Source organism: Microcaecilia unicolor, chromosome 7, assembly GCF_901765095.1.
Source record: "Microcaecilia unicolor chromosome 7, aMicUni1.1, whole genome shotgun sequence".
Classification (NCBI taxonomy): domain Eukaryota; kingdom Metazoa; phylum Chordata; class Amphibia; order Gymnophiona; family Siphonopidae; genus Microcaecilia; species Microcaecilia unicolor.
In genome coordinates, this window is record NC_044037.1 from 45,436,255 (window position 1) to 45,462,264 (window position 26,010).

Sequence of the window (26,010 nt, forward strand, 5' to 3'; positions counted from 1 at the left end):
AGCTGCTGGATATGGGAGGGAGAGGAAGAAGGGACTGGAGGGAAAGGAGAGAGCTTCTGGGACATGGGAGGGAGAGGAAGAAGGGACTGGAGGGAAGGGAGAGAGCTACTGGATATGGGAGGGAGAGGAAGAAGGGACTGGAGGGAAGGGAGAGAGCCGCTGGGACATGGGAGGGAGAGGAAGAAGGGACTGGAGGGAAGGGAGAGAGCCGCTGGGACATGGGAGGGAGAGGAAGAAGGGACTGGAGGGAAGGGAGAGAGCTTCTGGGACATGGGAGGGAGAGGAAGAAGGGACTGGAGGGAAGGGAGAGAGCTTCTGAGACATGGGAGGGAGAGGAAGAAGGGACTGGAGGGAAGGGAGAGAGCCGCTGGGACATGGGAGGGAGAGGAAGAAGGGACAGGAGGGAAGGGAGAGAGCCGCTGGACATGGGAGGATAGGGAGAGAAGGAGGGGAGATGGATGGAAGGATGCAGAGAGAAAGGGGAGAGACTGGAAGGATGTGGAGAGAGAGAGAGGGGAGACTGAACAGAAAAGGGTAGAGAGATAGACACTAGATGGAAGGATCAGGAGAGAGGGTAGATGGGTGGAAGGATGAGGAGAGAAAGAGGGAAGACACTGGATGGAAGGGTAGGGAGAAAAAGGAGACACTGGATGCAAAAGAAAGAGGGGAGCTGCTGGATGGAAAGAGGGAGAGGACAGAGTAGGGAAAGACTGGAGAATAAGAGGAAGGGGCATGTGGAGAACAAGGGTGAGGAAAAGATGAAAAGCCATAGGTGGTGAATGGACAGGAAACCCTGGCAAGAAAAAGACGAAGGAAAGCAGAATCTAGAGACTGGGAGCAACACAATGAGAAAAAGTAAATGGCCATACAACAAAGGTAAAGAAAATAATTTTATTTTAATTTAGGATAAAGTAATATGGTACCTGTGTTAATAAAGTTTCAGAGACCAATACTTCCTTCCTTAGGTCAGGAGAGGATACCATAACAGCGTTATGCTGACCTGAGGCAGGAGGTTTTGGCCTCTGAAAGCTCATTGAAAAGGGTGTTAGGCTTTTAAATAAATTTTCTGAAACCTGATGCACTGAAAAGCAGCACTTTACCCCTATGTGACAAATGCATCTGATTAGTGTGACTAAATTTTGCTGGGGAAGGGGGAATAGAGAGAAAATTTTGTGCCCACCCACTTTAGGTTCAGGCCCATCCAAAATTGGCAGTCTGGCTACGCTACTGGGCAGGACTGGAACAAACAGGAATGGAGCTGAAGGCAGGCAGAACTGGAACAAGCTCTAGGCAAGGCAGACTAGGTAGAGAACAAGATGAGAGAGACTAGGCAGAGCTCAAGGCTGAGCAGACTAGGCAGAGCTCAAGGCTGGGCCACATAAACACACAACAGAACAAACAGGAACCCAAGATAGAAGTGCTAACAATAGCACACAGACAAGCAGAAGAACTAAGCAGAAGTGCTGTGAGATGCAGTAGGTGACTGCCCTGTGTGTAGGGTTACCATTTTGTGTCCTCTGAAAAAGAGGACACATGTCACGCCCCCTACCCCGCCCCCGCCACGCCTCATGCTACGCCCCCTTCAGGTCGGGTTCCGCCACGCCCCCCCCGTCACATAGTCCCCTCCCCCCCTCACTTACTATCTAGCCCTGGTGGTCTAGTAGCGTCTTCTCTTCGGGGCAGGAAAGAGCCCCCTCTTTCCTGCCCGGAGCGCTGCCTGCCCTTGCCTGCTGCATCCTCCTCGGTATGGCTGGGGATTCAAAATGGCCACCGAGAGTTGAAGCGGCCTCGCGAGAGTTCAAATCTCGGCGGCCATTTTGAATCCCCAGCCAGACCGAGAAGGATGATAGACAGGGGAGGCAGCGCTCCGGGCAGGAAAGAGGGGGCTCTTTCCTGCCCCGAAGACGTCACTAGACCACCAGGGAACATGGTAAGGAAGGGGAGGGGATGGGAGACCAGGTCACGACCCACGGCGCCGATCGCGCGCCCACCGCACGCCCGCGCCTGCCCGCACCCGCGCCCACGTTTGTCCAGAAATCCGGACAAACGTGGGCGCGGGCAAAATCCGCCAGACGCCCCGGACATGCCCTCAAAAAGAGGACATGTCCGGGGAAATCCGGACGTATGGTAACCCTACCTGTGTGGTAAATGCAGGGCAGATGATAACCACACTCCCTGCATTTGCTGCATAGACCTTGCAGTTACCACACATTGCTTTTTGCCTTAAGCATGCGGTAACTGCAAAACCTGCCGCATTTCAGTTAAAGGGCCCCATAGTCTGTGTTCTAGAGGGCCCACTATGCAAGCCAAGTCTCAAAATAGTATGCAGGATATAAATTATCATTAAAAAAAACTGGGTAATGTTTTGCTGATTGGTAATGTATAGCTTCGGGTGCATTTTAGCTTGCATGGCTTTAACTTTCTGAGTGCCTGCTGAGATGAAAGAGAGATATTTATAAAGATTAATAATTTAGGAACTGGTCTGCTAAAGCAGTGACCTGTTTTATATCTAGGAGGGAAATATGTTAGTACATCAGACCCTTAACGAGTCTTTTACAAAGGCGTTCTAGCATTTTTAGTGTGCACTAAAAATAAACGTGAGCTAAATGCTAGAGACGTCCATATATTCTTTGATCAAACGCTAAAATCGCTACCGCACCTTTGTAAAAAAGTCCTCCTTAATTTTTTGAGCATGAAAGAAAGCCATATTAGGCAAAGTTCCATGTTTTCAGCTGGGTTCAAGAGGGATTTTAGGGATATAGTAGCTTCCCAAAGTTGCATACTTAAGTAATGAGGAATCTGGAACTCATGAAGCAGGACTTCTCGTGAATCCTTGTTTACAGAGATTTCATGGTTTATTTTTGTTACAACATGTTTTAACATTTTAATTTGCATCATTCTGCTGTGAATATTGCATATATCCCCATTTTACATAGAACATAGAGATTGGAATTGAGATGTCCAGGTTAAAACGCTCTCAGTTCTAGTGGTATTTTAGAAAAAGATTTGCCACTGAAGAGCCTTTTCTAAAATACCAGTGACAGCACATGTATCTGCCTGTACTTGCAGCAGGAGCAGCCATTTTACAAATATATGTGTGTTGAATAAATGAATAAATGAATGGCATTTATTTATTTATTTATGACATTGGTATCCCACATTTTCCCACCTTTTGCAGGCTCAATGTGGCTTACATATAACTGTTAGCGGTGATAGCCGATTACGGTTTGAACAAATACATAGTATGAATAAATACAAAGTGATATTGTGGTATAATGGGGTATATGTGTCTAGATGCACACTGTCAGTCCTGGAGTCATGTATTGTGGACTACCCAAGCACAGAGATGGACTGCTATGAACCCAGCATGTTCCATGTGTCGCTGTCCTGTTTTATAACCCTACACATGTAAGTGTTGCCAGTGCGGTAGTATGTCTACAACTTTAACTTTTAAATTGGTTTCATTTTGGAGGCAGAAATAAACAGTGGGGAATTAAAGAGAATGACTCCCTTAATCCCTCATGGAAAGCCCTAGCTGAAATGAGCACTTTTTAAAACTAACTGGTATAAAGCCTGATGTAGAACTTTTTTTCCCATACACATGTATTCCCTTTGTAAAATGGGGGGAAAGGGGTCCTTTTACCAAGCTGCTCTGAAAAATGGCTGGCGCTGGTGTCAGCGCAAGGGTTTTCCACACGCTCCGGCCACTTTAGCGTGGTGGCAAAATGGCTGCCTTTGTCATATTTTCTCTTAATGGCCACGTGCTAATTTCCCCATTAGCGTGTGGCCATTACTGTGGGAGCCCTTACCGCCACCTATTTAAGAGGCAGTAAGGGCTCCTTCACTACTCCCATGCTAATCGGGTATCACACGGCATTATGCCCACGCTATCCAATTAGCGCAGGCATGCCTGCTATCCAAACAAAATAAACAACACTGGGCCTTCAAGATTGAGACAACGGGAGTATTTTATTGATAAACTAGCCGTTGAGCCCGTAAAAACGGGCTGGTATTGAGGTTTTCCTCCCCCCGCGGTCACCACCGCTCCCCTCCCCCCGAGAAGTCGCCACCGCTCCCCCCCTCGAAGTCGTCGTCGCCGCCGCCGCCACCCCTCCACCTGGCCCGGGCCCTCTCTTCACTTCTGAACTTACAGATCCATTCGCCGAAAGCAGCAACGCACATCAGCTGAGCTGCCCCTTCCTTCTCTGCCTGTGTGTGTCCCGCCCTCGCTGACGTTACGTCACAGGAGGGCGGGGCCACAGGCAAAGAAGGAAGGGCTCACTGCAGCTCAGCTGATGTGCGTTGCTGCGTTCGGCGAATGGATGTGTAAGTTCAGAAGGGAAGAGAGGGCCCGGGCCGGGTGGAGGGGTGGCGGCGGCGACTCCGGGTGGGGGGGGGAGCGGTAGCAACCTCGGCGGCGCAGTTTCCCTCTCTGTCCCGCCCCCACGTCAATACGTGATGACGGGGGGGGGGGGGGGGGGCGGGACAGAGAGGGAAGTCTCTACTGCGCATTTGCAAGTGAGTACGGTCACTCGCCGTTTATATGTTTGATGACCCGACACGAGCCGTGTTTCGGCGTTAAATAACACCTGCCTCAGGGGTCAAGGTTCGATTGTAAATAGTGTTAAATTTGTGTCTATCCAATGCCTTTCCTCTTCTTTGCACAGCTGGTGCCCTGCAGGGAGCAGGGCTGGCAGTTCTTCTCCCACCAGCAGTGCAAAGAAGAGGAAAGGCATTGGATAGACACAAATTTAACACTATTTACAATCGAACCTCGGCATTGGATAGACACAAATTTAACACTATTTACAATCGAACCTCGACTCCTGAGGCAGGCGTTATTTAACGCCGAAACATGGCTCATGTCGGGTCATTTATCAATAAAATACTCCTGTTGTCTCAGGCTTGAAGGCCCAGTGTTGCTTTTTTTTGTTTGTATACTTTCTATGTATGCTGATTACCCTCTCTTATGCCTGCTATCCACCCATGGGCATGCCTCCCTTGCTGGAAAATAAAAAAAATATTTTCCAGTGTCGGATTAGCGCATGCGCTGGGCAGGAAACTACCATAGGATGCCTCAGTGCGTCCTGCGGCAGTACCCTTTTAATGCGTAGTAGGCTCATGTCTCAGTAAAAGGGCTCCAAGATCGGTAGATTTTAATCCTGTCCAAGGCATGCCTAAAGTATGCCTCCTTGAAATTTCTGTGTGCTATGTATCTTTCTAAAATCAGTATTTACATATACACTTGATAATACATGTATAGATGTTGCTATTTATAGCACTGGCATAGCTACGTGGGGCCACGGGGGCCTGGGCCCCTACAAATTTCATCCGGGTCCCTGGTTTTGCTGGCGGGGGTCCTCAACCCCCATCAGCTGAAGCCTTGTTCAGCGCCAGTCTCCGGCACCATTACGTTGCTTGCCCTGCTCTCTCTTCCTCCTCACGCCCTGCACGCTTTAAGTGAAACTGAGCAGGGAACGCAGCGGTGCCAGAAACTGGCGATGGACAAGGCTTCAGATGGCAGAGGTTGGGGTCCCCGCCAGCAAAGTTATTTGCTGCAGTGGGGTGCAGCAGGGTGGCGGGAAGTGTGGCAGGGCGGTGGGGGGAGCGGTGGCGGGGTGGCAGACTAAAATTTCCCCCCCCCCCCCACCTCGGGCTCTGGCCCCCTTCCACCATGAGGTCTGGCTACGCCCCTGATTTATATCTGATTTTGTTTCTAAAATAATGGCCATAATTTTTCTGAAAAATAAAATTGTGCTTGTCTGTAAAAACATGAAGCTGTAGTGATAAAAAGGTATTCTGGATTTCAGTGATCACTCCTGCTTTCCTTTTAGGGAATTCATTGTGAAACTGAAAAGCCACAGCAACTTTTATAGCAGTTTACCAATGCACATCTGCAACCTCAGTTCCGCAGTACAGAATGATACACATTGTTGGAATGGACATGAAATCGTGGAAAGGTGAGACATGTTACCTGCTTATAGTTTTCAATCATTCACCATCATTTTCAAATAATATACTGTATGTTGATTAGGGTTCAGGACACTTCTTAGGAGGGTAGGATCTATGGCTAAAATATACTGTAATAGTCCTAACTCTTGGGTGCCCTCTCCAACTGGAAAGCTCAGTAAAACAAAAAGCAAAAGTCAGGCACAGCAGAGCAGCAAAAATGCAAACAGACGAGGCAGCAAATCACTCCTCCACCAGTTAGTATGAGAAGATCCTGCTGCCAGCCAATCACAGCAGGTTTAGCTGACTCCAGAGAAGCTAAATGCGCTGTGATTGGCTGCTGGAACACGAGGAGACAGAACAAGCAGGAGAGCTCCAGAGTGGAGGATTTGTAGCTGAGACGTGCAAAACTTTTTTTTTTTTATATATATACTGATGTGTTTGAGGGGCAGCAAACAGAAATGCTTGCTACACACATGTGGAAGGCAATCTTTAGCAGGCATTTTTATCCCTCCGGGCTCCAAACACTTCCCTGCCTTCCCTGCTCCGTCGTGTCTCCTCTCTCCAGTGTCCTTTTCCTCCTGCAGAGTGGCAAAGGTGGCTGTGGAACTGTCAGGACCGACAGCTCCAGACCTCACGTTAAGATTTCAGCGCTGAAGGTAGGGTTTGCTTCTGTGCATCCGGTCAGAAAACGGCTGTGCATTGCCTTGCGAGCACATTTGTATAGTAATTAGCTCATTATAATAGCTTTGCATTCCGTTTTCGTTAGCTGCTACCGTGATATGAGAGAGCCCTTTTGTGCATGCCGTGTTTTACTCCTTGCTTGCTAAACCAGCTAGAACTAGTTTAAAAAACACGTTGCTGGCTCGTAAGGTTTAGTGCATCTGGCCTTAGTTATTCTGTAGATCTTTTCTCCTGACTTAGATAAATTAGTTCTTTGTGGTGGATTTTAGTTTTCAGTCTCTTTCTCTCTCTCTCTCTCTGTCTCTCTCTCAGTTGGGTGCTTGTCAGGGTTTCTGTGCTCTTATCCCAGTGCTATGTTTAATTAACTCTATTTGTTGTTCTTGGTGTTCTCTGATACCCCGATGTTTAAAACTCCAGTGCTGTACAGAACTGTGCCAGAAAATACCACTGGAACAGAGCCAAAAAAAGAACTTCCCAATGCCCATTGCTAATGGTATGCAAATATTATGTGCTCTGTTAGCGCTGAGCATTGGGAAGTTAAGGAGGGGGAGCGTGCCTGGCACATGCACACAAACACACAATACTACAGCAGTCCCTAAAACACCAACACACCTCTTATTGGAAAAAACAGAAAAAAAGCATATGCCCCACAGGAGTAACACTAGCAGAACAACGCACCTCAATTACATAATCAAAATGCAGACAGCTCTTTACCAAGTACAGAATAAGGCACAACAAATTAAAATTAGAAATATGCATATAAAAATGTACCTGAAGACCCCAAGAAGTCACTTTCATGCAGTGCAATGCTAGAGAAATAGAAACAGAAATGCCCCAGGGCACACCAGAAGTAAAAGGAGTTCAGCTGGGATCAAATTAATGCTGTTCAGCCATTGTTGCAGGGCAAGTTAATTCCGTTAAAACATGATATGGAGGGGCATAATCGAACAGAAACGCCTATCTCCATGGGCGTTTATCTCCGAGAACGGGTCCGTGAAGGGGCGGACCCAAGCGTATTTTCGAAAAAATTAGACGTCCATGTTTTATTCGCCAAGTTGTGAGCTGGGCGTTTTTGCTTTTCAGCGATAATGGACAATGAAATCGCCCAGCTCAAAAACGAATAAATCCAGGGCATTTGTTCGTGGGAGGGGCCAGGATTCGTAGTGCACTGGTCCCCCTAACATGCCAGGACACCAACCAGGCACCCTAGGGGGCACTTTTACAAAAACAGAACAAAAGGTAAAAGAGCTCCCAGGTGCATAGCACCCTTCCCTTTTGTGTTGAGCCCCCCAAATCCCCCTCAAAACCCACTGCCCACAAGTCTACATCATTACTATAGCCCTAAGGGGTGAAGGGGGGCACCTACATGTGGGTACAGTGGGTTTGGGGGGGTTGGACGACTAAGCATTAAGCAGCACAATTGTAACAGGTAGGGGGGGATGGGCCTGGGTCCACCTGCCTGAAGTCCACTGCACCCCCTAACAACTGCTCCAGGGACCTGCATACTGCTGCCAGGGAGGTGGGTATGACATTTGAGGGTCAAAATAAAAAGTTGTGAAACATCATTTTTTGTGGTGGGAGGGGGTTTATGACCACTGGGGGAGTCAGGGGAGGTCATCCCCGATTCCCTCCAGTGGTCATCTGGTCATTTAGGGCACTTTTTGGGGCCTTATTCGTGAAAAAACAGGGTCCAGGAAAAGTGCTCTAAATTCTAGCTAAAAACGCATACTTTTGTCCCATTATCTGTGAAATGCGCCCATCTCTGTTCGGCAGATAACCACGCCCCAGTTCCGCCTTCGCCACACCTCTGACACGCCCCCATCAACTTTGTCCGCATCCGCGACGGAGTGCAGTTGAAAACGTCCAAAAATCGGCTTTCGATTATACCGCTTTATTCGGTTTTGTGAGATAAACGCCCATCTCCCGATTTAGGTCGGAACTTGGGCGTTTTTCTCGTTCGATTATAAGCAGGATAGTTACTTTAGGATTTATTTGTGACAGTTCTTTGAAATTTGATTTACACATTGGTCCAGTGGTTAAATCATCTTGCTTTCAACTTAGATTGATTTGTCAACTGAAACCTTTTTTGAATAGATCCAATTTGATTTAGATAATTCGTGCACCTGTAATGAGTAGACTTGATTATTGCAACTCTTTATTTAAGGGTCTTACCAAAACCAGTTTAAAACGACTCCAACTAGTGCAAAATATAGCAGCACGTTTGGTAGTTAATGGAAAATAAATCAGATCATATTACTACAATCTTAAGAGATCTACATTGGCTACCAATCTCTGCCACAATCACATTTAAATTGCTTTTTTTTTTAATTTTTTTAAAGCTTTAAGGATGAGCGCACCTGTTTGCTTAATGGAAAAGTTGATTAAACAAGAACAGCAACATTCTTTATGGTCCTCCAAATGTTTTTTATTACAACTTCCATCATTGAAACTGGCAAGATTGACCTTGTTGTATTGGACCTATTCTATGGAGCTGTTTGCCAACTACGGTCAGCAATTTGTCTAGTTATTTTGGATTTTGAAAATATTTTGAAAAGGCTTTCAGCAGTTTATAAGTTTGCAATAGCTTGATGACTTGTGTTAGCTAAGTTTTAATATTGCATGCTTGAGTTAAATGTAGTGGGTGGGTTTTTTTCCTTTTAAACTCCAATGTATTTTTTATGCTATTTTTTTTTGTAAACCACTTTAAAACTTGTAGAAAAAAGCAGTATATCAAATCAAATAGTATAAAAAGCTGGATCATTCAGGGACAGGCTGAACCAGTCCTCATTTTACCCACTGCATGCAGGTGGGGTAAAAACAGAACTGGTTCAGATTTCCCCTGATGACCTGGAGCTGTCTGGTAGCTCATAAGCTTTTCAGATTCAAACTCTATGAGCAGCAATAGCTGAAAGCAAGCAAATTGTTAAAGGCTGCAGGGTCACCTAATCCAAACATGACTGAAGAAACCTTCCAGAAGCACAACAGGCAGAGACTTTTAAGTGCTAGCTTTAAAAAAATTCCCTACACCAGTTTAAGGAAGTGTAGTAATGTCTGCATGCAGCCAATGTGAACCAAAGTACAGAAAAATGAGAGGCTACCAGGGGGCTGTAAAGTCTAAATAGGAGGTCTTGGCATTTCTCCAGGGCAGGTCTCTTCCTCCTAGGATCAATGCAGTATTTCACTAAAAGAATAAAACCTATGTGGCAGTGGCGTAGCCAGAAAGTAATTTTTGGGTGGGCCAGCAGGTTGGATGGGTGGGCACCCATGCTCTGTCCCTACCCCATTCCATGCTGGACCTCTACCTTACTCCCCACATGGTCCACATCGCTCTCCTTTCCCTTCAGCCATCCCCAATCCCCTGCATATCCAGCACCTATCCCAGCCCCCCTTCTACATGTCCAGCACCTCACCTCCCCTTTCCCGCCAACCCCCCCACCCGCATATGCAGCTCCTCTTCCCTTCCCCCCTGCAAATCCAGCACCTCTCCATCTCCCCTTCCATGCAACCTCCCCCCTGCAAGACCAGTGCCTCCTCACCTCACAGTTTCCGTGTCCTACCCCCGCTGCAGCGCTTGCAATTTGCTATCGTCGGCGCTGCCTGACACAGCTGAGCGACGCGGCACGACGTCCTGCTCTGGGGCCTTCCCTCTGCCGCGCTAATTCAACTTCCTGTTTAAGCAGGGCGGAACGCACGCAGCAGAGAGAAGGTCCCGGAGTAGGACGTCATGCTGCGTCTGTCAGCTGTGGCAGCGCGCCAACGATAGCAAATTGCAAGCACTGCCACAGGGGTGGAAAACGGAGACTGTGAGGTGAGGAGGCAGCGCCGATAGCGTTAAAGGGAAGCACTACAGTGGGGGTGGGAGAGGGTGTGAGGAGACACGTCGGTGACGGAGGTGTTGGGAGTCTTCTGTGGATGAGCCTGGCCCAAACTGGGCGGGCCTGGGCCCATCCAGGCCCAACCGTAGCTACGCCCCTGCTATGTGGATCAATGAAGACCCCAGGGACACTGAATCCAGAGCAGAACGAGAAGCAGGGCTAACTAGAGGTAATCCATGATCTTCTCCTCTCACCCCTAAATAAGGCTGCCCAGCAGGATTTAATTTGCACATCTCAAGATCTAAATCTTTTTAGCCAGGATTGCTGGCTAAGACTTTGTAGCCTGATGGTAGTGTTTTCACAACTTTTATATCCTTTCAAAACAGCGGTACACATTGATTATGTAGCGGATCCTACTGACTACAGTACTAGTTATTCATCAAGAGCAGTTTAGCTCTTCCTAAAAAGTGGCTGTCTTCCAACCTGAAGATCACAGGTTCATGGTTGGCTGGCTGTGGCTTCTTTCCAACCTGAAGGTCACAGGTTCAAGACTGGCTTGTGCAGAATAGTTATTAACACTGGAAAAAATGCTGAGGGACTGAGTGAGATATCTAATTGAATAGGTGGGACATTTTTGGTAGTCAGGGAAAAAAAAGGTGCTGATACTGCATACAAGCTCGAAAAAGCCCTGCACGTAGTTATGGGTTTCTTATGTATTCAGTTCATAGTAAAGAATGCATTGTCTTTTAGTCCTACACAATTAAGAGTCTTAAAAGTTCAGTTTGACAGGAATTGGTGAATATTGTAGGTATTTATAGCTGCATGAATTCACCTATTACATTATCCAACAATGAAACGATTTCTTCATTCCTATTTGACTAACAATTATTGATACATTGAATTTTAATACCCAAGAAGCTCTCTTGGACTGCCATTTTAAGGAAAGATGCATAATTGATTGCTGTAAAATGAGGTATTTAAATTCTATTTTTAACAAATATTGCTTATCCTTAAAATCAAGCGTGGTACCGGAAGATTGGAGGGTGGCCAATGTAACGCCAATTTTTAAAAAAGGTTCCAGAGGAGATCCGGGAAATTATAGACCGGTGAGTCTGACGTCGGTGCCGGGCAAAATGGTAGAAACTATTATTAAGAACAAAATTACAGAGCATATTCAAAAGCATGGATTAATGAGACAAAGTCCACCTGGATTTAGTGAAGGGAAATCTTGCCTAACCAATCTACTACATTTCTTTGAAGGTGTGAACAAACATGTGGATAAAGGTGAGCCGGTTGATATTGTGTATCTGGATTTTCAGAAGGCGTTTGACAAAGTACCTCATGAAAGATTCCAGAGGAAATTGGAGAGTCATGGGATAGGAGGTAGTGTTCTATTGTGGATTAAAAAATGGTTAAAAGATAGAAAACAGAGAGTAGGGTTAAATGGTCAGCATTCTCAATGGAGAAGGGTAGTTAGTGGGGTTCCCCAGGGGTCTGTGCTGGGACCGCTGCTTTTTAACATATTTATAAATGTCATAGAGATGGGAGTAACTAGTGAGGTAATTAAATTTGCGGGAGGATTGTGAAAAATTACAGGAGGACTTTACGAGACTGAGAGACTGGGCGTCTAAATGGCAGATGACATTTAATGTGAGCAAGTGCAAAGTGATGCATGTGGGAAAGAGGAACCCAAATTATAGCTACGTCATGCAAGGTTCCACGTTAGGAGTCATGGACCAAGAAAGGGATCTAGGTGTCGTCGTTGATGATACATTGAAACGTTCTGCTCAGTGTGCTTCTATGGCTAAGAAAGCAAATAGAATGTTAGGTATTATTAGGAAAGGAGTGGAAAACAAAAATGAGGATGTTATAATGCCTTTGTATTGCTCCATGGTGCGACCGCACCTCAAATATTGTGTTCACTTCTGGTCGCCACATCTCAAAAAAGATGTAGTGGAATTAGAAAAGGTGCAGAGAAGGGCGACAAAAATGATAAAGGGAATGGGACGACTTCCCTATGAGAAAAGGCTAAAGCGGCTAGGGCTCTTCAGCTTGGAGAAAAGGCAGCTGAGGGGAGATATGATATAGGTCTATAAAATAATGAGTAGAGTTGAACAGGGAGATGTGAAGTGTCTGTTTACGCTTTCCAAAAATACTAGGACTAGGGGACATGCAATGAAGCTACAATGTCCTTCTCTCAGGGTCGCCCAAATCGGCATAATCGAATGCCGATTTTGGGTGTCCTCAACTGCTTCGCGTCACAGGGTCGACCAAAGTTCCCGGGGGCGTGTCGGCAGCGTACCGAAGGCGGGATGAGGGCGTGCTTAAGAGATGGGTGTCCTCGGCCGATAATGGAAAAAAGAAGGGCGTCCCTGACGAGCATTTGGCCGACTTTACGTGGTCCATTTTTTTTCACGACCAAGCCTCAAAAAGGTGTGCGAACTGAACAGATGACCACTGGAGAGAAACGAGGATGACCTCCCCTGACTCCCCCAGTGGTCACTAACCATTTCCCACTCCGATAAAAACAACTTTAAAAACTTTTGTCCTTTTTTTTTTTTTTTAGAGTATAGGTGAAGGACGTCCTTTGTTATGCCTCCGTCCCTGCAATGTCCAAAATCATGTCCCAAACATTAACATATTCAGCAGGATATTTCAGGATATATTCAAAATATATTCAAATCTATTTAGCAAGATATTTCTCATAATCTTATATAAGCACTTATAGGGATTATCAGATCTACATGCATCTTGCAACCATGTGAACAATCTTGTAGTCCCCACATTTTTTCTATTTGGTGGTTTAAAAATAGAGTATCTTAGTATATCTGTCCCTGCAATGGCAGTTGAGGACGTCCTTTGCTATGCCTCTGTCCCTGCATCGGCAGTTGAGGATGTCCAACATGTGATGTTTCTGTGAGAAGGATGTTCATTCCTGCTATGCCTCTGACACCCCCTTTATTTATTTGGATTTTGGATCACAAGTAGCAGCAGTGGGATTTGAACCAGCCACCTCTGGATTACAAGTCCAGTGCTCTAACCACTAGGCCACTCCTCCAATCTCTTGAAATTTGTCCGTTCCTGTGGGGGGGGGGGCAGTTGAGGACGTCCAAAATGTTTGAAAGAAGGACGTCCACGCCTTCGTTATGCCTCCGCTGACACACACATACGTCTCCCCCAGGGACAGCCAAATTTCAAGGTACTGGAGTGGCATGGGGGAGTGGCCTAGTGGTTACAGCACTGGTCTTGCAATCCACAGGTGACCAGTTCAAATCCCACTGCTGCTATTTGTGATCCAAAATCCAAATAAATAAAGGGGGTGTCAGAGGCATAGCAGGCATGGACAGTTTTATCACAGAAACATCCAGGCATGGACATCCTTCTCACAGAAACATCACATTATAGTCTAAAAAAAAAAAAAGACGTTCCTGACAAGCACTTGGACGTTTTCACCTGGACTTGTATTTTTCTAAGGTTGTAGATGGCAATTTATTTAAGGTTGTAGACGGCTATTGTACAAGCAGCTTGTCTGCATGTATGAAGCCATCTTTGGCATTGGCTTCCCCTCCTTAGGAAGGAAATCGTGTGCAAATGAGCTAACAGTGAACAGCTCATTTGCATGCGATTTCCTTCTTGCATGCCCTTTCCTTTCCGTATTGCTAAGGGATTGGTAAGGGAAGGGCTTTTTCCGTTCCGTTAGTGCATCAGTTAGTCCACTGCAGTGCCCCCTAGGGTGCCCAGTTGCTGTCCTGGCATGTCAGGGGGACCAGTGCACTACAAATGCTGGCTCCTCCCATGACCAAATGATTTGGATTTGGTCGTTTTTGAGATGGGCGTCCTCGGTTTCCATTATGGCCGAAAAACGGGGACGACCATCTCTAAGGTCGACCTAAATGTTGAGATTTGGGCGTCCCCGACCGTATTATCAAAACGAAAGATGGACACCCATCTTGTTTCGATAATATGGGTTTCCCCGCACCTTCGCAGGGACGTCCTTACAGATGGGCGTCCTTAGAGATGGTCGTCCCCGTTCGATTATGCCCTTCTATGGCTCAAGCAGGGCTCAGGTTGTCAGGCCTGGTCCCAAGAGAATCATGACAAAATGTTACTGCTGTCACTGACTCCAAAATTAGGTAGCAAGAGAAGAAGTGGACAGGAGCCAAGGGAGGGGAGAATAGGATTTGTGGTTAACAAGACCGTTTGAGGGAAGAAAAAGTGTGTAAGGGCCAAACGAAGAGTGACAGGAAAGGCAGATATGTTTGTCAGTCAAATAATTTAATTTGGCTGTCTGTTTTGTTAATGCTCAAAAACAGGTCACAGATGTAAAAAGTGGATGAAAAAAGAAAGGGTTAAAAATTAACACTTCAAAAAGCTCTCTGACAGAGGACAAGGGACTATATCTAAAAAAAGCTTAGAGAAAGAAGAAAGTTAGAATGGCAAAGGTAAAGAAGAGTAGTAACAAGGTGGTGACTTTTTTTTTCAGTTTGATCAATGATAAGAGGAAAGGCAGAGATGGGATTGTAGAATTGGAGAGTGACAAGGGGAAAACAAACACTGAACGGTGATCACAAAAGAATGGATTGCAGGAAGATCAGTGCTAGCTGACAGGTGCAGATTCCACACAATTTGCAGAAGAGAGGGATACTGTGGAACTAGCAAAGTGAAAGCAGATAAAGCTAGTGTGCTGTTCAGGATGCAGACATACATAGAGGGGCATAATTGAACGAAAACGTCTATCTCCATGGGCGTTTATCTCCGAGAACGGGTCCGTGAAGGGGCGGACCGAACCGTATTTTCGAAAAAAATAGACGTCCATATTTTATTCGACAATTTGTGAGCTGGGCGTTTTTGTTTTTCAGTGATAATGGAAAATGAAAGCGCCCAGCTCAAAAACGAATAAATCCAAGGCATTTGTTCGTGGGAGGGGCCAGGAGTCATAGTGCACTGGTCCCCCTCACATGCCAGGACACCAACCGGGCACCCTAGGGGGCACTTTTACAAAAACAAAAAAAAAGGTAAACGAGCTCCCAGGTGCATAGCACCCTTCCCTTGTGTGTTGAGCCCCCCAAATCCCCCTCAAAACCCACTGCCCACAAGTTTACACCATTACCATAGCCCTACATGTGGGTACAGTGGGTTTGGGGGGGGGGGGTTGGACGACTAAGCATTAAGCAGCACAATTGTAACAGGTAGGGGGGGATGGGCCTGGGTCCACCTGCCTGAAGTCCACTGCACCCCCTAACAATTGCTCCAGGGACCTGCATACTGCTGCCAGGGAGGTGGGTATGACATTTGAGGGTGAAAATAAAAAGTTGTGAAACATCATTTTTTGTGGTGGGAGGGGGTTAGTGACCACTGGGGGAGTCAGGGGAGGTCATCCCCGATTCCCTCTGGGGGTAATCTGGTCATTTAGGGCACTTTTTGGGGCCTTATTCGTGAAAAAACAGGGTCCAGGAAAAGTGCCCTAAATTCTAGCTAAAAACGCATACTTTTTTTCCATTATTGGCGAAAGGCACCCATCTCTCCTCGGCCGATAACCATGCCCCAGTTCCACCTTCGCCATGCCTCCGACACGCCCCCGTCAACTTTGTACGCTTCCGCGATGGAGTGCAGTTGAAAACGTCCAAAATCGGCTTTCCATTATACCGATTTATTCGTTTTTGTGAGATAAACGTCTATCTCCCGATTTGGGTCGAAATCTAGGCGTTTTTCTCTTTCAATTATAAGGTGGATAGTAACATAGTAGATGACAGCAGAAAAAGACCTGCACGGTCCATCCAGTCTGCCCAACAAGACAAACATATGTGTAAACCTTACCTTGATTTGTACCTGCCTTATTCAGACACATTATAAGAATGTTTTAAAAAGAAATTTGAAGAAAACACATTAGCATGGAGTAGAGTTTCAGGTTTTCAGGATACCTACTATGAATATTCATGAGATACATTTGCATACAATGGAGACACTGCAGCCAAATTTATCTGATGCATATTCATTGTGGATATATTGAAAACTAAACTGAATTGATGTGCCCTGAGGACTGAGTTGCGAGCCCTGGTATAGAGAACTGGGAAGAGGTTCTCACAGATGGACAGTGGTGTGCTGGAGCCGATTCGCACCAGCTCGCAAGAGCGGTTTGTTAAGTTTGTAAGAATTTGGGGAACTGTTTGTTAAAGTAGGCCCCCCCTTGGCTACTTTAACAACTGGTTCCCAAAATTTGGGCTCGGGCCCCCTCCTGAACTGCCTTTTACTTTGATGGCAGAGATGTCAGGCCCCCGCCAGCCAAATAAATGGACTGCTGCTGCCCCCTGTTGCTTGTTTCCGGCTCTGAGCAGCATGGTGGGACTTCTCACACATGCTCAGAGCATGTACAAGAAGTCTTGGCACGCTGTTCAGAGCCAGGAATAAGCAGCAAGGAGTGGTACCAGCAAAGGTATGCCTAGTGCGGCTGCATGGGGTGGGGGGGGAGAGGAATGCATTGCTGCACCCCCAGTTCACCTCTGTGCCCTCCCAAATTGCAGGGCTGGCTACACCTAGAGAAAGAGCGCATTGTCAAAAATATACCAGCACAAGACTAGATAGAGAGATCTGTGGTGACCTGATGAACCTAGAGAAGACACTACTGACAGCTGAAGAGCTGTTGGTAGTTTCTAGTCGTTAGGGCAGGGTTTTTTTATATATGCCATTTCTCGTTGCCAGAGAATGTGGTAAAGGCGGTTAGCTTAGCGGAGTTTAAAAAAGGTTTGGATGGCTTCCTAAAGGAAAAGTCCATAGACCGTTATTAAATGGACTTGGGGGAAATCCACTATTTCTGGGATAAGCAGTATAAAATGTTTTGTACATTTTTGGGATCTTACCGGGTATTTGTGACCTGGATTGGCCACTGTTGGAAACAAGATGCTGGGCTCGGTGGACCTTTGGTCTTTCCCAGTATGGCAATACTTATGTACTTATATACTCAGTGCATTGGATGGAATCGCTAATGAGCTCATATTATTACTATTAACACAGGACTTTCGATCACTGCTTCCATGCATCGTAAATCAATGGGCAAAAGCCTTTGTGCATTACATGCTAAAACCAGTCTAAATGAAATGTTGCAAACCTGGTTTGCTTTGAGCATCAGGCCCCATGTGGGCTAACCGATCTTTTAATAGACATGATAAAGAAGTGGGATTGTGAAAACAATGATAGGGACCCTTCCTCATGCATACCCCTGAAAAAGGCAGCAGGATCCACAGACCATTCCAGTAATATCACTGGAAACCCGGCTGTGCCACAATGATCCATCCAAACAGAAGTAGCATGTGTGTATATAATCTTGCCCAGCAGCCATTTCACATTTATTTCTATAAGCATTTATTTTGCTTGCCCCAGCACAGAGAACATTCAGGATATTTTATTTTATTTATTTATATTTTGCTAATACCTTTTTCAGTAGTAACTCAAGGTGAGTTACATTCAGGTACTCTGGATATTTCTCTGTCCCAGGAAGGCTCACAATCTAAGTTTGTACCTGAGGCAATGGAGGGTTAAGTGACTTGCCCAAGATCACAAGGAGCAGCAGTGGGCTTTGAATCGGCCACCTCTGGATTGCAAGACTGGTGCTGTAACCACTGAGCCACTCCTCCATCTTTAAATCATGTTTTAGAACTACAAAGTTATATCTCCAAAGATGACTTACACAACTATATAAGACCAAATATAAATATCACATAAAAGTTAAAAATAAACATAATACAAAAAACTATATTGTTATTTGAATCTTGTACCTAACACTCTTTCCTTATCTCTGGAAAAAAAAAAAAGTAAAGAAACAGGAAGTAATACATGATATAAATGATGGCTTTTCCTTGATTTAGTAACCAAAGGTATTAATTAACCTGAACTTGGAGCAATGACCTGAAACACCAAAGGGAACAGAAATATAATTAGACCAACTTTTAAAGATTATGCAAACATTAAGTATACATTTAATGGTATCAATTTCCCTAGAATAAATATTCCTGCTATCTGTACTTTTCAGGAAATAACTTTTGCATGGTTGATTTAATGTAGGTTTAAAATCAAGACTGCTGTTTTTTTTCGGGGGGGGGGGGGGGGGGGGGGGGAGGGGACGGTATTCTTTGGGTTATTTTTTATTGTTTTATTTTTATTCTTTTTCCATTCAGATTTTTTCTTGAAGCTTATCATTGAAATAAACATTTTTTTTTAAATCGAGACTGCATAATCTATATAACTATACCTTTTATTGTTGTTTAAATGAGAATTTGCTGCATCAATGCCACTAATCCTAAATTAGGACTCCTAACTGTGCTTTGATCTAGATTTGTTTCCCCTTTTTACTAGATTTATCTTAATTTTTGTGCAAAAACAGTGGTCAAAGAGAAGCTGATGCCTGTCTTAGTTACAGTTTTCGGAAGAGTGTGACTTGCAGGGCTGAATGATCACTGCCTTGCAGATAAGTGCCAGCAAGTAAAGTACCAACAGCAGTAGGATATAAAATGCTCTAATCTGCATCATAGTGACCTCAATTCTGCAAATTTCCTGAGCCACTCAAACCCCTGATTCTATATAGTGCACCTAAAGATTGGTGCCAAAATCGGCGTGAATTCTATAACAATGTGTGTAATTTAACAAGCTTAACAAGCTATTGAGCACCGATAGTGCACTTAAGCAATAATGAGCACTAATTGGCACTGATTAGAATTTAGGTGCACAACTCGCTAAGCGTATTCTGTAATGAAGTGCGCCAAACTAATGCGTATGGGGGGAAAGGGGCGTGGTTATAGGCATTTCGTAGGCATTCCAAAATTTACATTCCTAGTTATAGAATATGGCTTAGTGCGTCTAAATCTATGTACAGGGATTTAAATCAAGTTTTTGTTGGTGTAAATGGATGAAAGTAGATTTAGGTGCTGAAATACGAACTAAGCGTATTCTGTAAATTTAGGCACCGATTATAGAATACACTTAGTTAACATTGATTTCAGCGCCAGTTTTTTAGGAGCTATTTATAGAATCTCCTCCAAAGGGTAGAATATTTAAAGATATATAACCTGGGACATATTGGGGCCCTTTTATTAAAGCTTAATGTTTATTAATGGACATCAGCATGTGCTAAGTGCCATGTGGCCCATAGGTATTGTGAAGAAACAGTGTGTTTTAAGCCTGTAAAATGTATTGGATATTTTCCTGCATTAATTATGTGTTGAAGTGTATTTCTCCTATTTGGCCAGCAGGTGTTTCTCTGCTGTAAAGCTGTTACAGAGAAAAGAATGTTCTTTCTTTAGTTTTAGCACACAAACAAGAAGCAGTATATGTTTGGAATTTTCTTGTTCTGGGCTGATTGACCCAGGAGCTCATTTTCATTTGGAGAGTACTAGCTTTTGCTCCAGTCTTAGCCAGGAAGAAGAGAGAGACAGATCTGTTTGCTAAGGCCCTTTAAACAGTTATATTTGATAACTTGTGAGTAGCTATATGTCTTGATCTTCCCAGATACTTTTTTAGAAAGTAAACAAATGTTTAGTTAGTGTTATAATTGATCCAGTTATTGTTTGCTGATTGCACATTCTTTTGTACACTGTTCAATTTTTAAAGACCATAGACAATTTAGTTTATTGCTTCTTTGTCTAGACTGATAAAGAATCCTGGTGGTTTGTGTGTTGGGTCTGTGAGTGCTTTCTGGGAACTGTGGGACCACTGAGAGTGTGGCCCCAGTAACCTAGAAATCACTGGGGATAATTTGAGAGCGGGAGACTCGCCCAGAGGCAGCTGTGACCCAGTTGGTGAGAGGCAGGTGCAGGCCGACCTGAGCTGTGTTGGGGATAGACCATCTAAGTAGCTGCAGAGTTACCCCAGGCAGGTGGCTAGGTGTTTCGTGCAAGGTATAAAATAGGACAGGCAGCATTTTGTCTGTTAGTGCGTGCTAAGCTTTAGTAAAAGTGATCCATTATTCCTTACGCTGTAAATAAAAATATTTGTGCTGACTTTGGGGTGGATGGAGGGGACGTGAGCAGTGGGGAGGAATACTAGGCACTATAGTGATTTCCTCTTTTTGAATTTTTGTTTCAAATCTGCAAGCAGATGTCATTCTGATATTGTAAAGATATTGTGCAGTATTTTCAAAAGACTCTGGGAATGTTTGAATGTTTGCAAACTCAAATCATCCAAAAATTTTTATTTAAGAATTTTTTACATAACAGTTGGCATTTCATTAATTTTTAAGCTGCACAGTATCTACTGTACATGCAACGACTGGTCTATAAAAGCAGCAGCTTGAAAATCAGATAATCGTTTTTCTGTCTTAAGTTAGTAAGTTGTCAAAAATGAGTTCTGAAGAACAGAGGAAGATTTTATATCTATTATCAATGAACTCATTTCTCTCATGTGTGGAAGAGTCAGTAATTACTGATTATATTGATCTGTATTCATGGATAATGACATCATTATATTATATCTGGATAAAGACAATGAAGAAAACAAATACACTAATTATATAATTACATAATGTTTACAGAATAATACAATAGAGCCAATGTGATTTTGATCTGAGAGGACTGTCATCAAGGTTCACTGTATAGTTTCTCTGAAGGGCCCTTTTACTAAGATGCGGCAAAAAGTGGCCTGCGGCAGTGCGAGCGTGTCTTTTGGGTGCATTCTGGGCCAGTTTTTGCTGCATCCTGGAAAAAGGGTCTTTTTTAAAGGGGCCGGAAAGTGGACATGCAACAAAATAAAAACCAGCGCAAGTCCGTTTTCAGCCTGAGATCTTACCCGTTGATTAGTGGTAAGGTCGCATGTGCTACCCAGGCGGTAGGCATGCAGTGCGCGCCCACTGCCGTTTACCGCTGGGTAAGCGCCACACGGTAGAAAAAAATATATTTTCTACCACATGTTTTCGACATGCACCATATTCAGAATTACTGTCCGGGGCAAGCGGTAGCCAGGCAGTAATGCTGATTTGGCGCATACTGGACACATGCAGGGCCTTACGCACCTTTGTAAAAAGACCCATATTTTTTTTTGCCATTATTTGACTTTGGTGGCTTTTGACTCACCCTCTATACAAAGCTCATTTTCATATTGAATTTGACTTAGAATTGAAACCATATGAAAGGTTTCATGTATTATATAAAGGACAAATTTTCTAAATTCTGCAGGCAGGTGCAAAGTTTAAAGGTACAGTATTTTTATCCCACAACTTATATTAGTTTTCCAAGAAAAAGGCACTTTTTCTATGAAAACTAACATGCATAGAGGGCTGATTCACGAACTCCTGATAACCTGTGTTAATATTAGCATGAGTTAATTCACATGTTTTCATACTGTACACCCCATTCTTTTTATTGGAGCCTGTATGCTAAATAAAACCTGTTAACCAACATTAACATTAGCATAGCTTAGTGCAGGTCATTGAGTAGCTCTCCTCTAACAAGTTTGAAGGTGCAAAACTACATGCATGATTGCCTTTTCTGACCTGAACTCTGACCCGAGACCACCATATTTTTCCCACGGGTTAAAAGTAAGTATACTGTTTTTTTCCCCCCAGATCTACTATTAACCAATTTTCAAACAGCCCATTTACCCAGGTAGGAACATAAGAAAAAACAGGCTGAGTCAGCATTCCTTCTTTCCCATATCAGACAACTTTGTAATATCCTAACTGGCCGATATATGGCTTATTATGGGAACATCGGACACTAAAAGCAGGCAGGAGAAGCTCCTCCCCACTTAAATTGACTGGGGCTGCCTGATCGCCATTATTCAGCAGCATTTAACTGGGCAGTGTCACTGAATATTGGCTCTGACCAGCCCAAGGAAAAGTGGGCACATCAGGGGCATTGCCGGGGATGGCATTGGGGATTTCCAGAGGGTTTTGTGGGTGCTGGCAATATTCAGTGCTGGGGACCAGATAGCTAAGTGGATGAATTTAGGACAGCTCAAAAGCTGTCCAAAATTCACCCACTTAGCTATGCAGGTCCCAGCACTGAATATCGGCTGCGACCCATGTAACTATTGAAGAGCTCTAAGGAGCCCTGGAAACCCCCTCCCAGCCCCTTCAGTAACCCCCTTCCTTCTCTTCCCTCTGCCACCATGCAGAGTGAAACAACCTTCTCCCCTCCCAACCTGGGAACAGCCCCCCAACCCCCCCCCCCCCCCCCGGATGTAGATAGTCCACCCTCCAGGCCTACTTTTTTTTATCCCTGGTGGTTCAGCGGGGTCAATGGGGGCTGGAGTGAAGCTCACTCACTCCTGCCCCTTGCAGCTCCATGAAGAAAGTGGCAGGCCACAACTTCTTGCGGCAGCTTGCAGACTCTCCCATCATATGTATAGTACCGTGAGCTGCAGCAAGAGCTCACGACAGCCATTTTCCTCATGGAGCTGCAAAGGACAAGAGCCAGTGGGCTTCATTCCTGCCCCCATCGACCCCACTGGACCATCAGGGATAAAGAGGTAAACCCAAAGAGGCCTACCCAGACTGGGGGGGGGGGGGGGGGGGAGAGGGAGTTCATTCTGCGGGGGGAAGAGAAGGAGGGGGCTTTTGAAGGGGCCAAGAGTAGGCTTCCAGGATTTCATGGAGTCTTTAGTTATGCAGGTCCAGCCCATATTCAGCTGGGACCTGCATAACTGTCTTATGTGGGCCCCAGCTGAATATCGGCCAGGACCCATATAAGCCTTAGGAACCAGCATCAGGCAAATCACCCCCAGATATTCAGTGCCGGGCATAGGCGATCGGTGGCCCAACTGTTTGGGGAGGCTAAAGGGGGCGGGGTTAGGGGTGGGGTCAGGGGTGGAGCTTAAATCCATAATTGTGTGATAACATGCAGAAAAAATAAATAAATAAAAATAAAAGTCACAATTAATACCTTTTATTAAATTTAGATATTAGATATGTATCATATGTCAAAGAATAAAGTGGTTGCTCAAAGCATATTCTAACCACAATCGCTCAACTGCAAAACACTATGCACAACTTTGTCCAAAAACACACTCAGAACCTTACTGTACCATAAATATTACACTGGGCAGACCTAATACACCAATATACCACCCATACGGAAAATGCAGACCGTCAACAATATGAAACAAGGGATCATATAATCACAATTCTCATGTAGAACAACAAAACACCCTAATTCATGTTTAATGTGGGATAAAATGCCATAAATAAGTAAATAAATATAAACTTTTAATGTTGAGCACCTGATTCTCAAAGTGGACATATTCCAAACACTATAATGAAAATAAAATGATCTTTTCTACCTTTGTTGTCTGGTGACTTCTGATCATGCTGGCCCAGTATCCGATTCCGTTGCTATCTGTCCTCAGTGCAGGTCAGGAAGTCATCCTCGTTAAATATCTCCCTGGCAACCCAGGACACCTCCAGCTAACCCCCCCCCCCCCTGCTTTCCCAGCAGTAAGGTAAACAAACCATAAACCAATTTCTACAACTGCTAGAGGGTTTTCACTGCAGCTCCTGATGTGAGGATGGAGGTAAATCAATAATTTAATCCCCTCAGAGCAGCTGGACTCCACAGCTGATCCATTCTGCTGCAGTAGGGGGGAGGCTTAGCCTCTCCAAGCCTCTTATACCGGGCGCCTATGGTGCCGGGGCCTGCACATGACTCAGCGCTGAATATCTAGGGCTAATTTAAACAGGCACGGTCAGCATTTAAAATAATGTGCATCATCGGTGTCTGCTTTCATAAAACATAATTCACACCTTGAGATGAAGGAAGGGGCTCAAAAATTGAGTAAAACAAAATGTTTGCCCTCTAATGTGCAGTGTTGTATAGTAACTAAATAAATGTAACTAGTTACTGTACTTAAGCAGAATTTTTGTTACTTGTAAAGAAGTACAGGATAACATTTGTTACTTTTACTGACAATAATTTCGGAAGCGAGATGTAAATGACAATTCCACAGTAAACCAAATGAAACAGCAAGACTGGGAACAGGATTTTGCAATTGCAAAGCTCGTCATGCAAACTGGATTATCTCATCTTAAATTTGGTTGTTTAGGGAACACAGTCTGTGAGAACAGTGGAGTTGCCCAGTGGCGTACCAAGGGGGGGGGGGCGGTCCACCCCGGGTGCACGCCGCTGGGGGGTTCCGCGTGCCTATTGGCTCTGAGTTCGCTCGTTCCCTCCCTGCTGCTCCCTCTGCGCGGAACAGGTTACTTCCTGTTCCGGGGCAGAGGGGGCAGCAGCCAGGGAACGAGCGGACTCGGAGCCAACAGGCGTGCGGCACCCCCCCCCCAGCAGGTAAAAATGCACGGGGGGTGTCATTTCGCCGGGGGAGGTTGCACTGCACCGGGGGGGGGGGGTGCATCAGCAATCCGCCCCGGGTGTCAGCCAGCCTAGGAACGCCACTGGAGTTGCCTTTGTTTGTTTTTTTTTTTGTTGTTACATTTGTACCCCGCACTTTTTCCCACTCATGGCAGGCTCAATGTGGCAGGCAATAGAGGGTTAAGTGACTTGCCCAGAGTTACAAGGAGCTGCCTGTGCTGGGAATTGAACTCAGTTCCCCAGGCCCAAAGTCCACCACCCTAACCACTAGGCCACTCCTCCACACAGAACAGTGATGGTCTCCAGCCACACAGAACAGTGATGAATTGGGTCACTTTGAAGCAGAGCTCAAGCTGAAGCTTTTAGCAATTCTTGGTGAACAGATATATGTCTCTACCACAGCAGACTGCTGGTTATTCCATGGAAAATTTTACATTAGGGTGACCATTCAATGGACTGATAGTGTCTTTAGAGAAGAAGTCTGTTTGGCCTTAAGACTGAAAGTTTCCCATACATTTAATGTTTTTGTATCAGTTCTTGAAGATATTCAAACAGTTTGCCATCAGATGAAAAATTGTTTGAACAACAGCAGACATTGATTCCAACTTTGTGAAAGCCGCCTTTGTAATTGGACAGCATGATGAAAACAAAGGTGAAGATGCAAGTGATGAATTAGATAGCACTACTTCAAATGCAGATGATAATGACAATGATGATCAAGTATTCTTTGCTATATGGAAGTCAAGTGTTTTAGATTCCCTCTGTCAGACTCAGTCAGAAGACATCAGTAATATTGCAGCCCGGCTTGATTTGAAGGAACAGTTTAACAGACTGAATAATCCACTTCCTGCCAGTGCGGCTGTTTAACCTGTTTTAGCTATTCTTAATTAATAACTCACACGTGCACTCAAATGAATAACAGTCATTTTCAAAAATGTAATTTTACTAAAAGCAAATTGGATTGAATTGTAGAGCATAGTAACATAGTAGATGACGGCAGAAAAAGACCTGCATGGTCCATCCAGTCTGCCCAACAAGATAAACTCATATGTGCTACTTTTTGTGTATACCTTACCTTGATTTGTATCTGTCATTTTCAGGGCACAGACCGTATAAGTCTGCCCAGCACTTTCCCCGCCTCCCACCACCAGCTCTGCCACCCAATCTCAGCTAAGCTTCTGAGGATCCATTCCCTCAGAACAGGATTCCTTTATGTTTATCCCATGCATGTTTGAATTCCGTTACCATTTTCCTCTCCACCACCTCCCGTGGGA

The 26,010-nt window shown here is 44.9% G+C and overlaps 1 protein-coding gene across 1 annotated transcript in view; it reads left to right on the forward strand.

The window, feature by feature from the left end:
• The window catches only part of GPC3 (glypican 3), a 574,913-nt gene that overhangs the window by 314,134 nt on the left and 234,769 nt on the right, over positions 1-26,010 (forward strand). Inside the window, exon 5 of the mRNA XM_030209925.1 lies at positions 5,835-5,960. Coding sequence (XP_030065785.1) covers positions 5,835-5,960 — 126 coding nt within the window. The remainder of the gene's footprint in view (positions 1-5,834; positions 5,961-26,010) is intronic.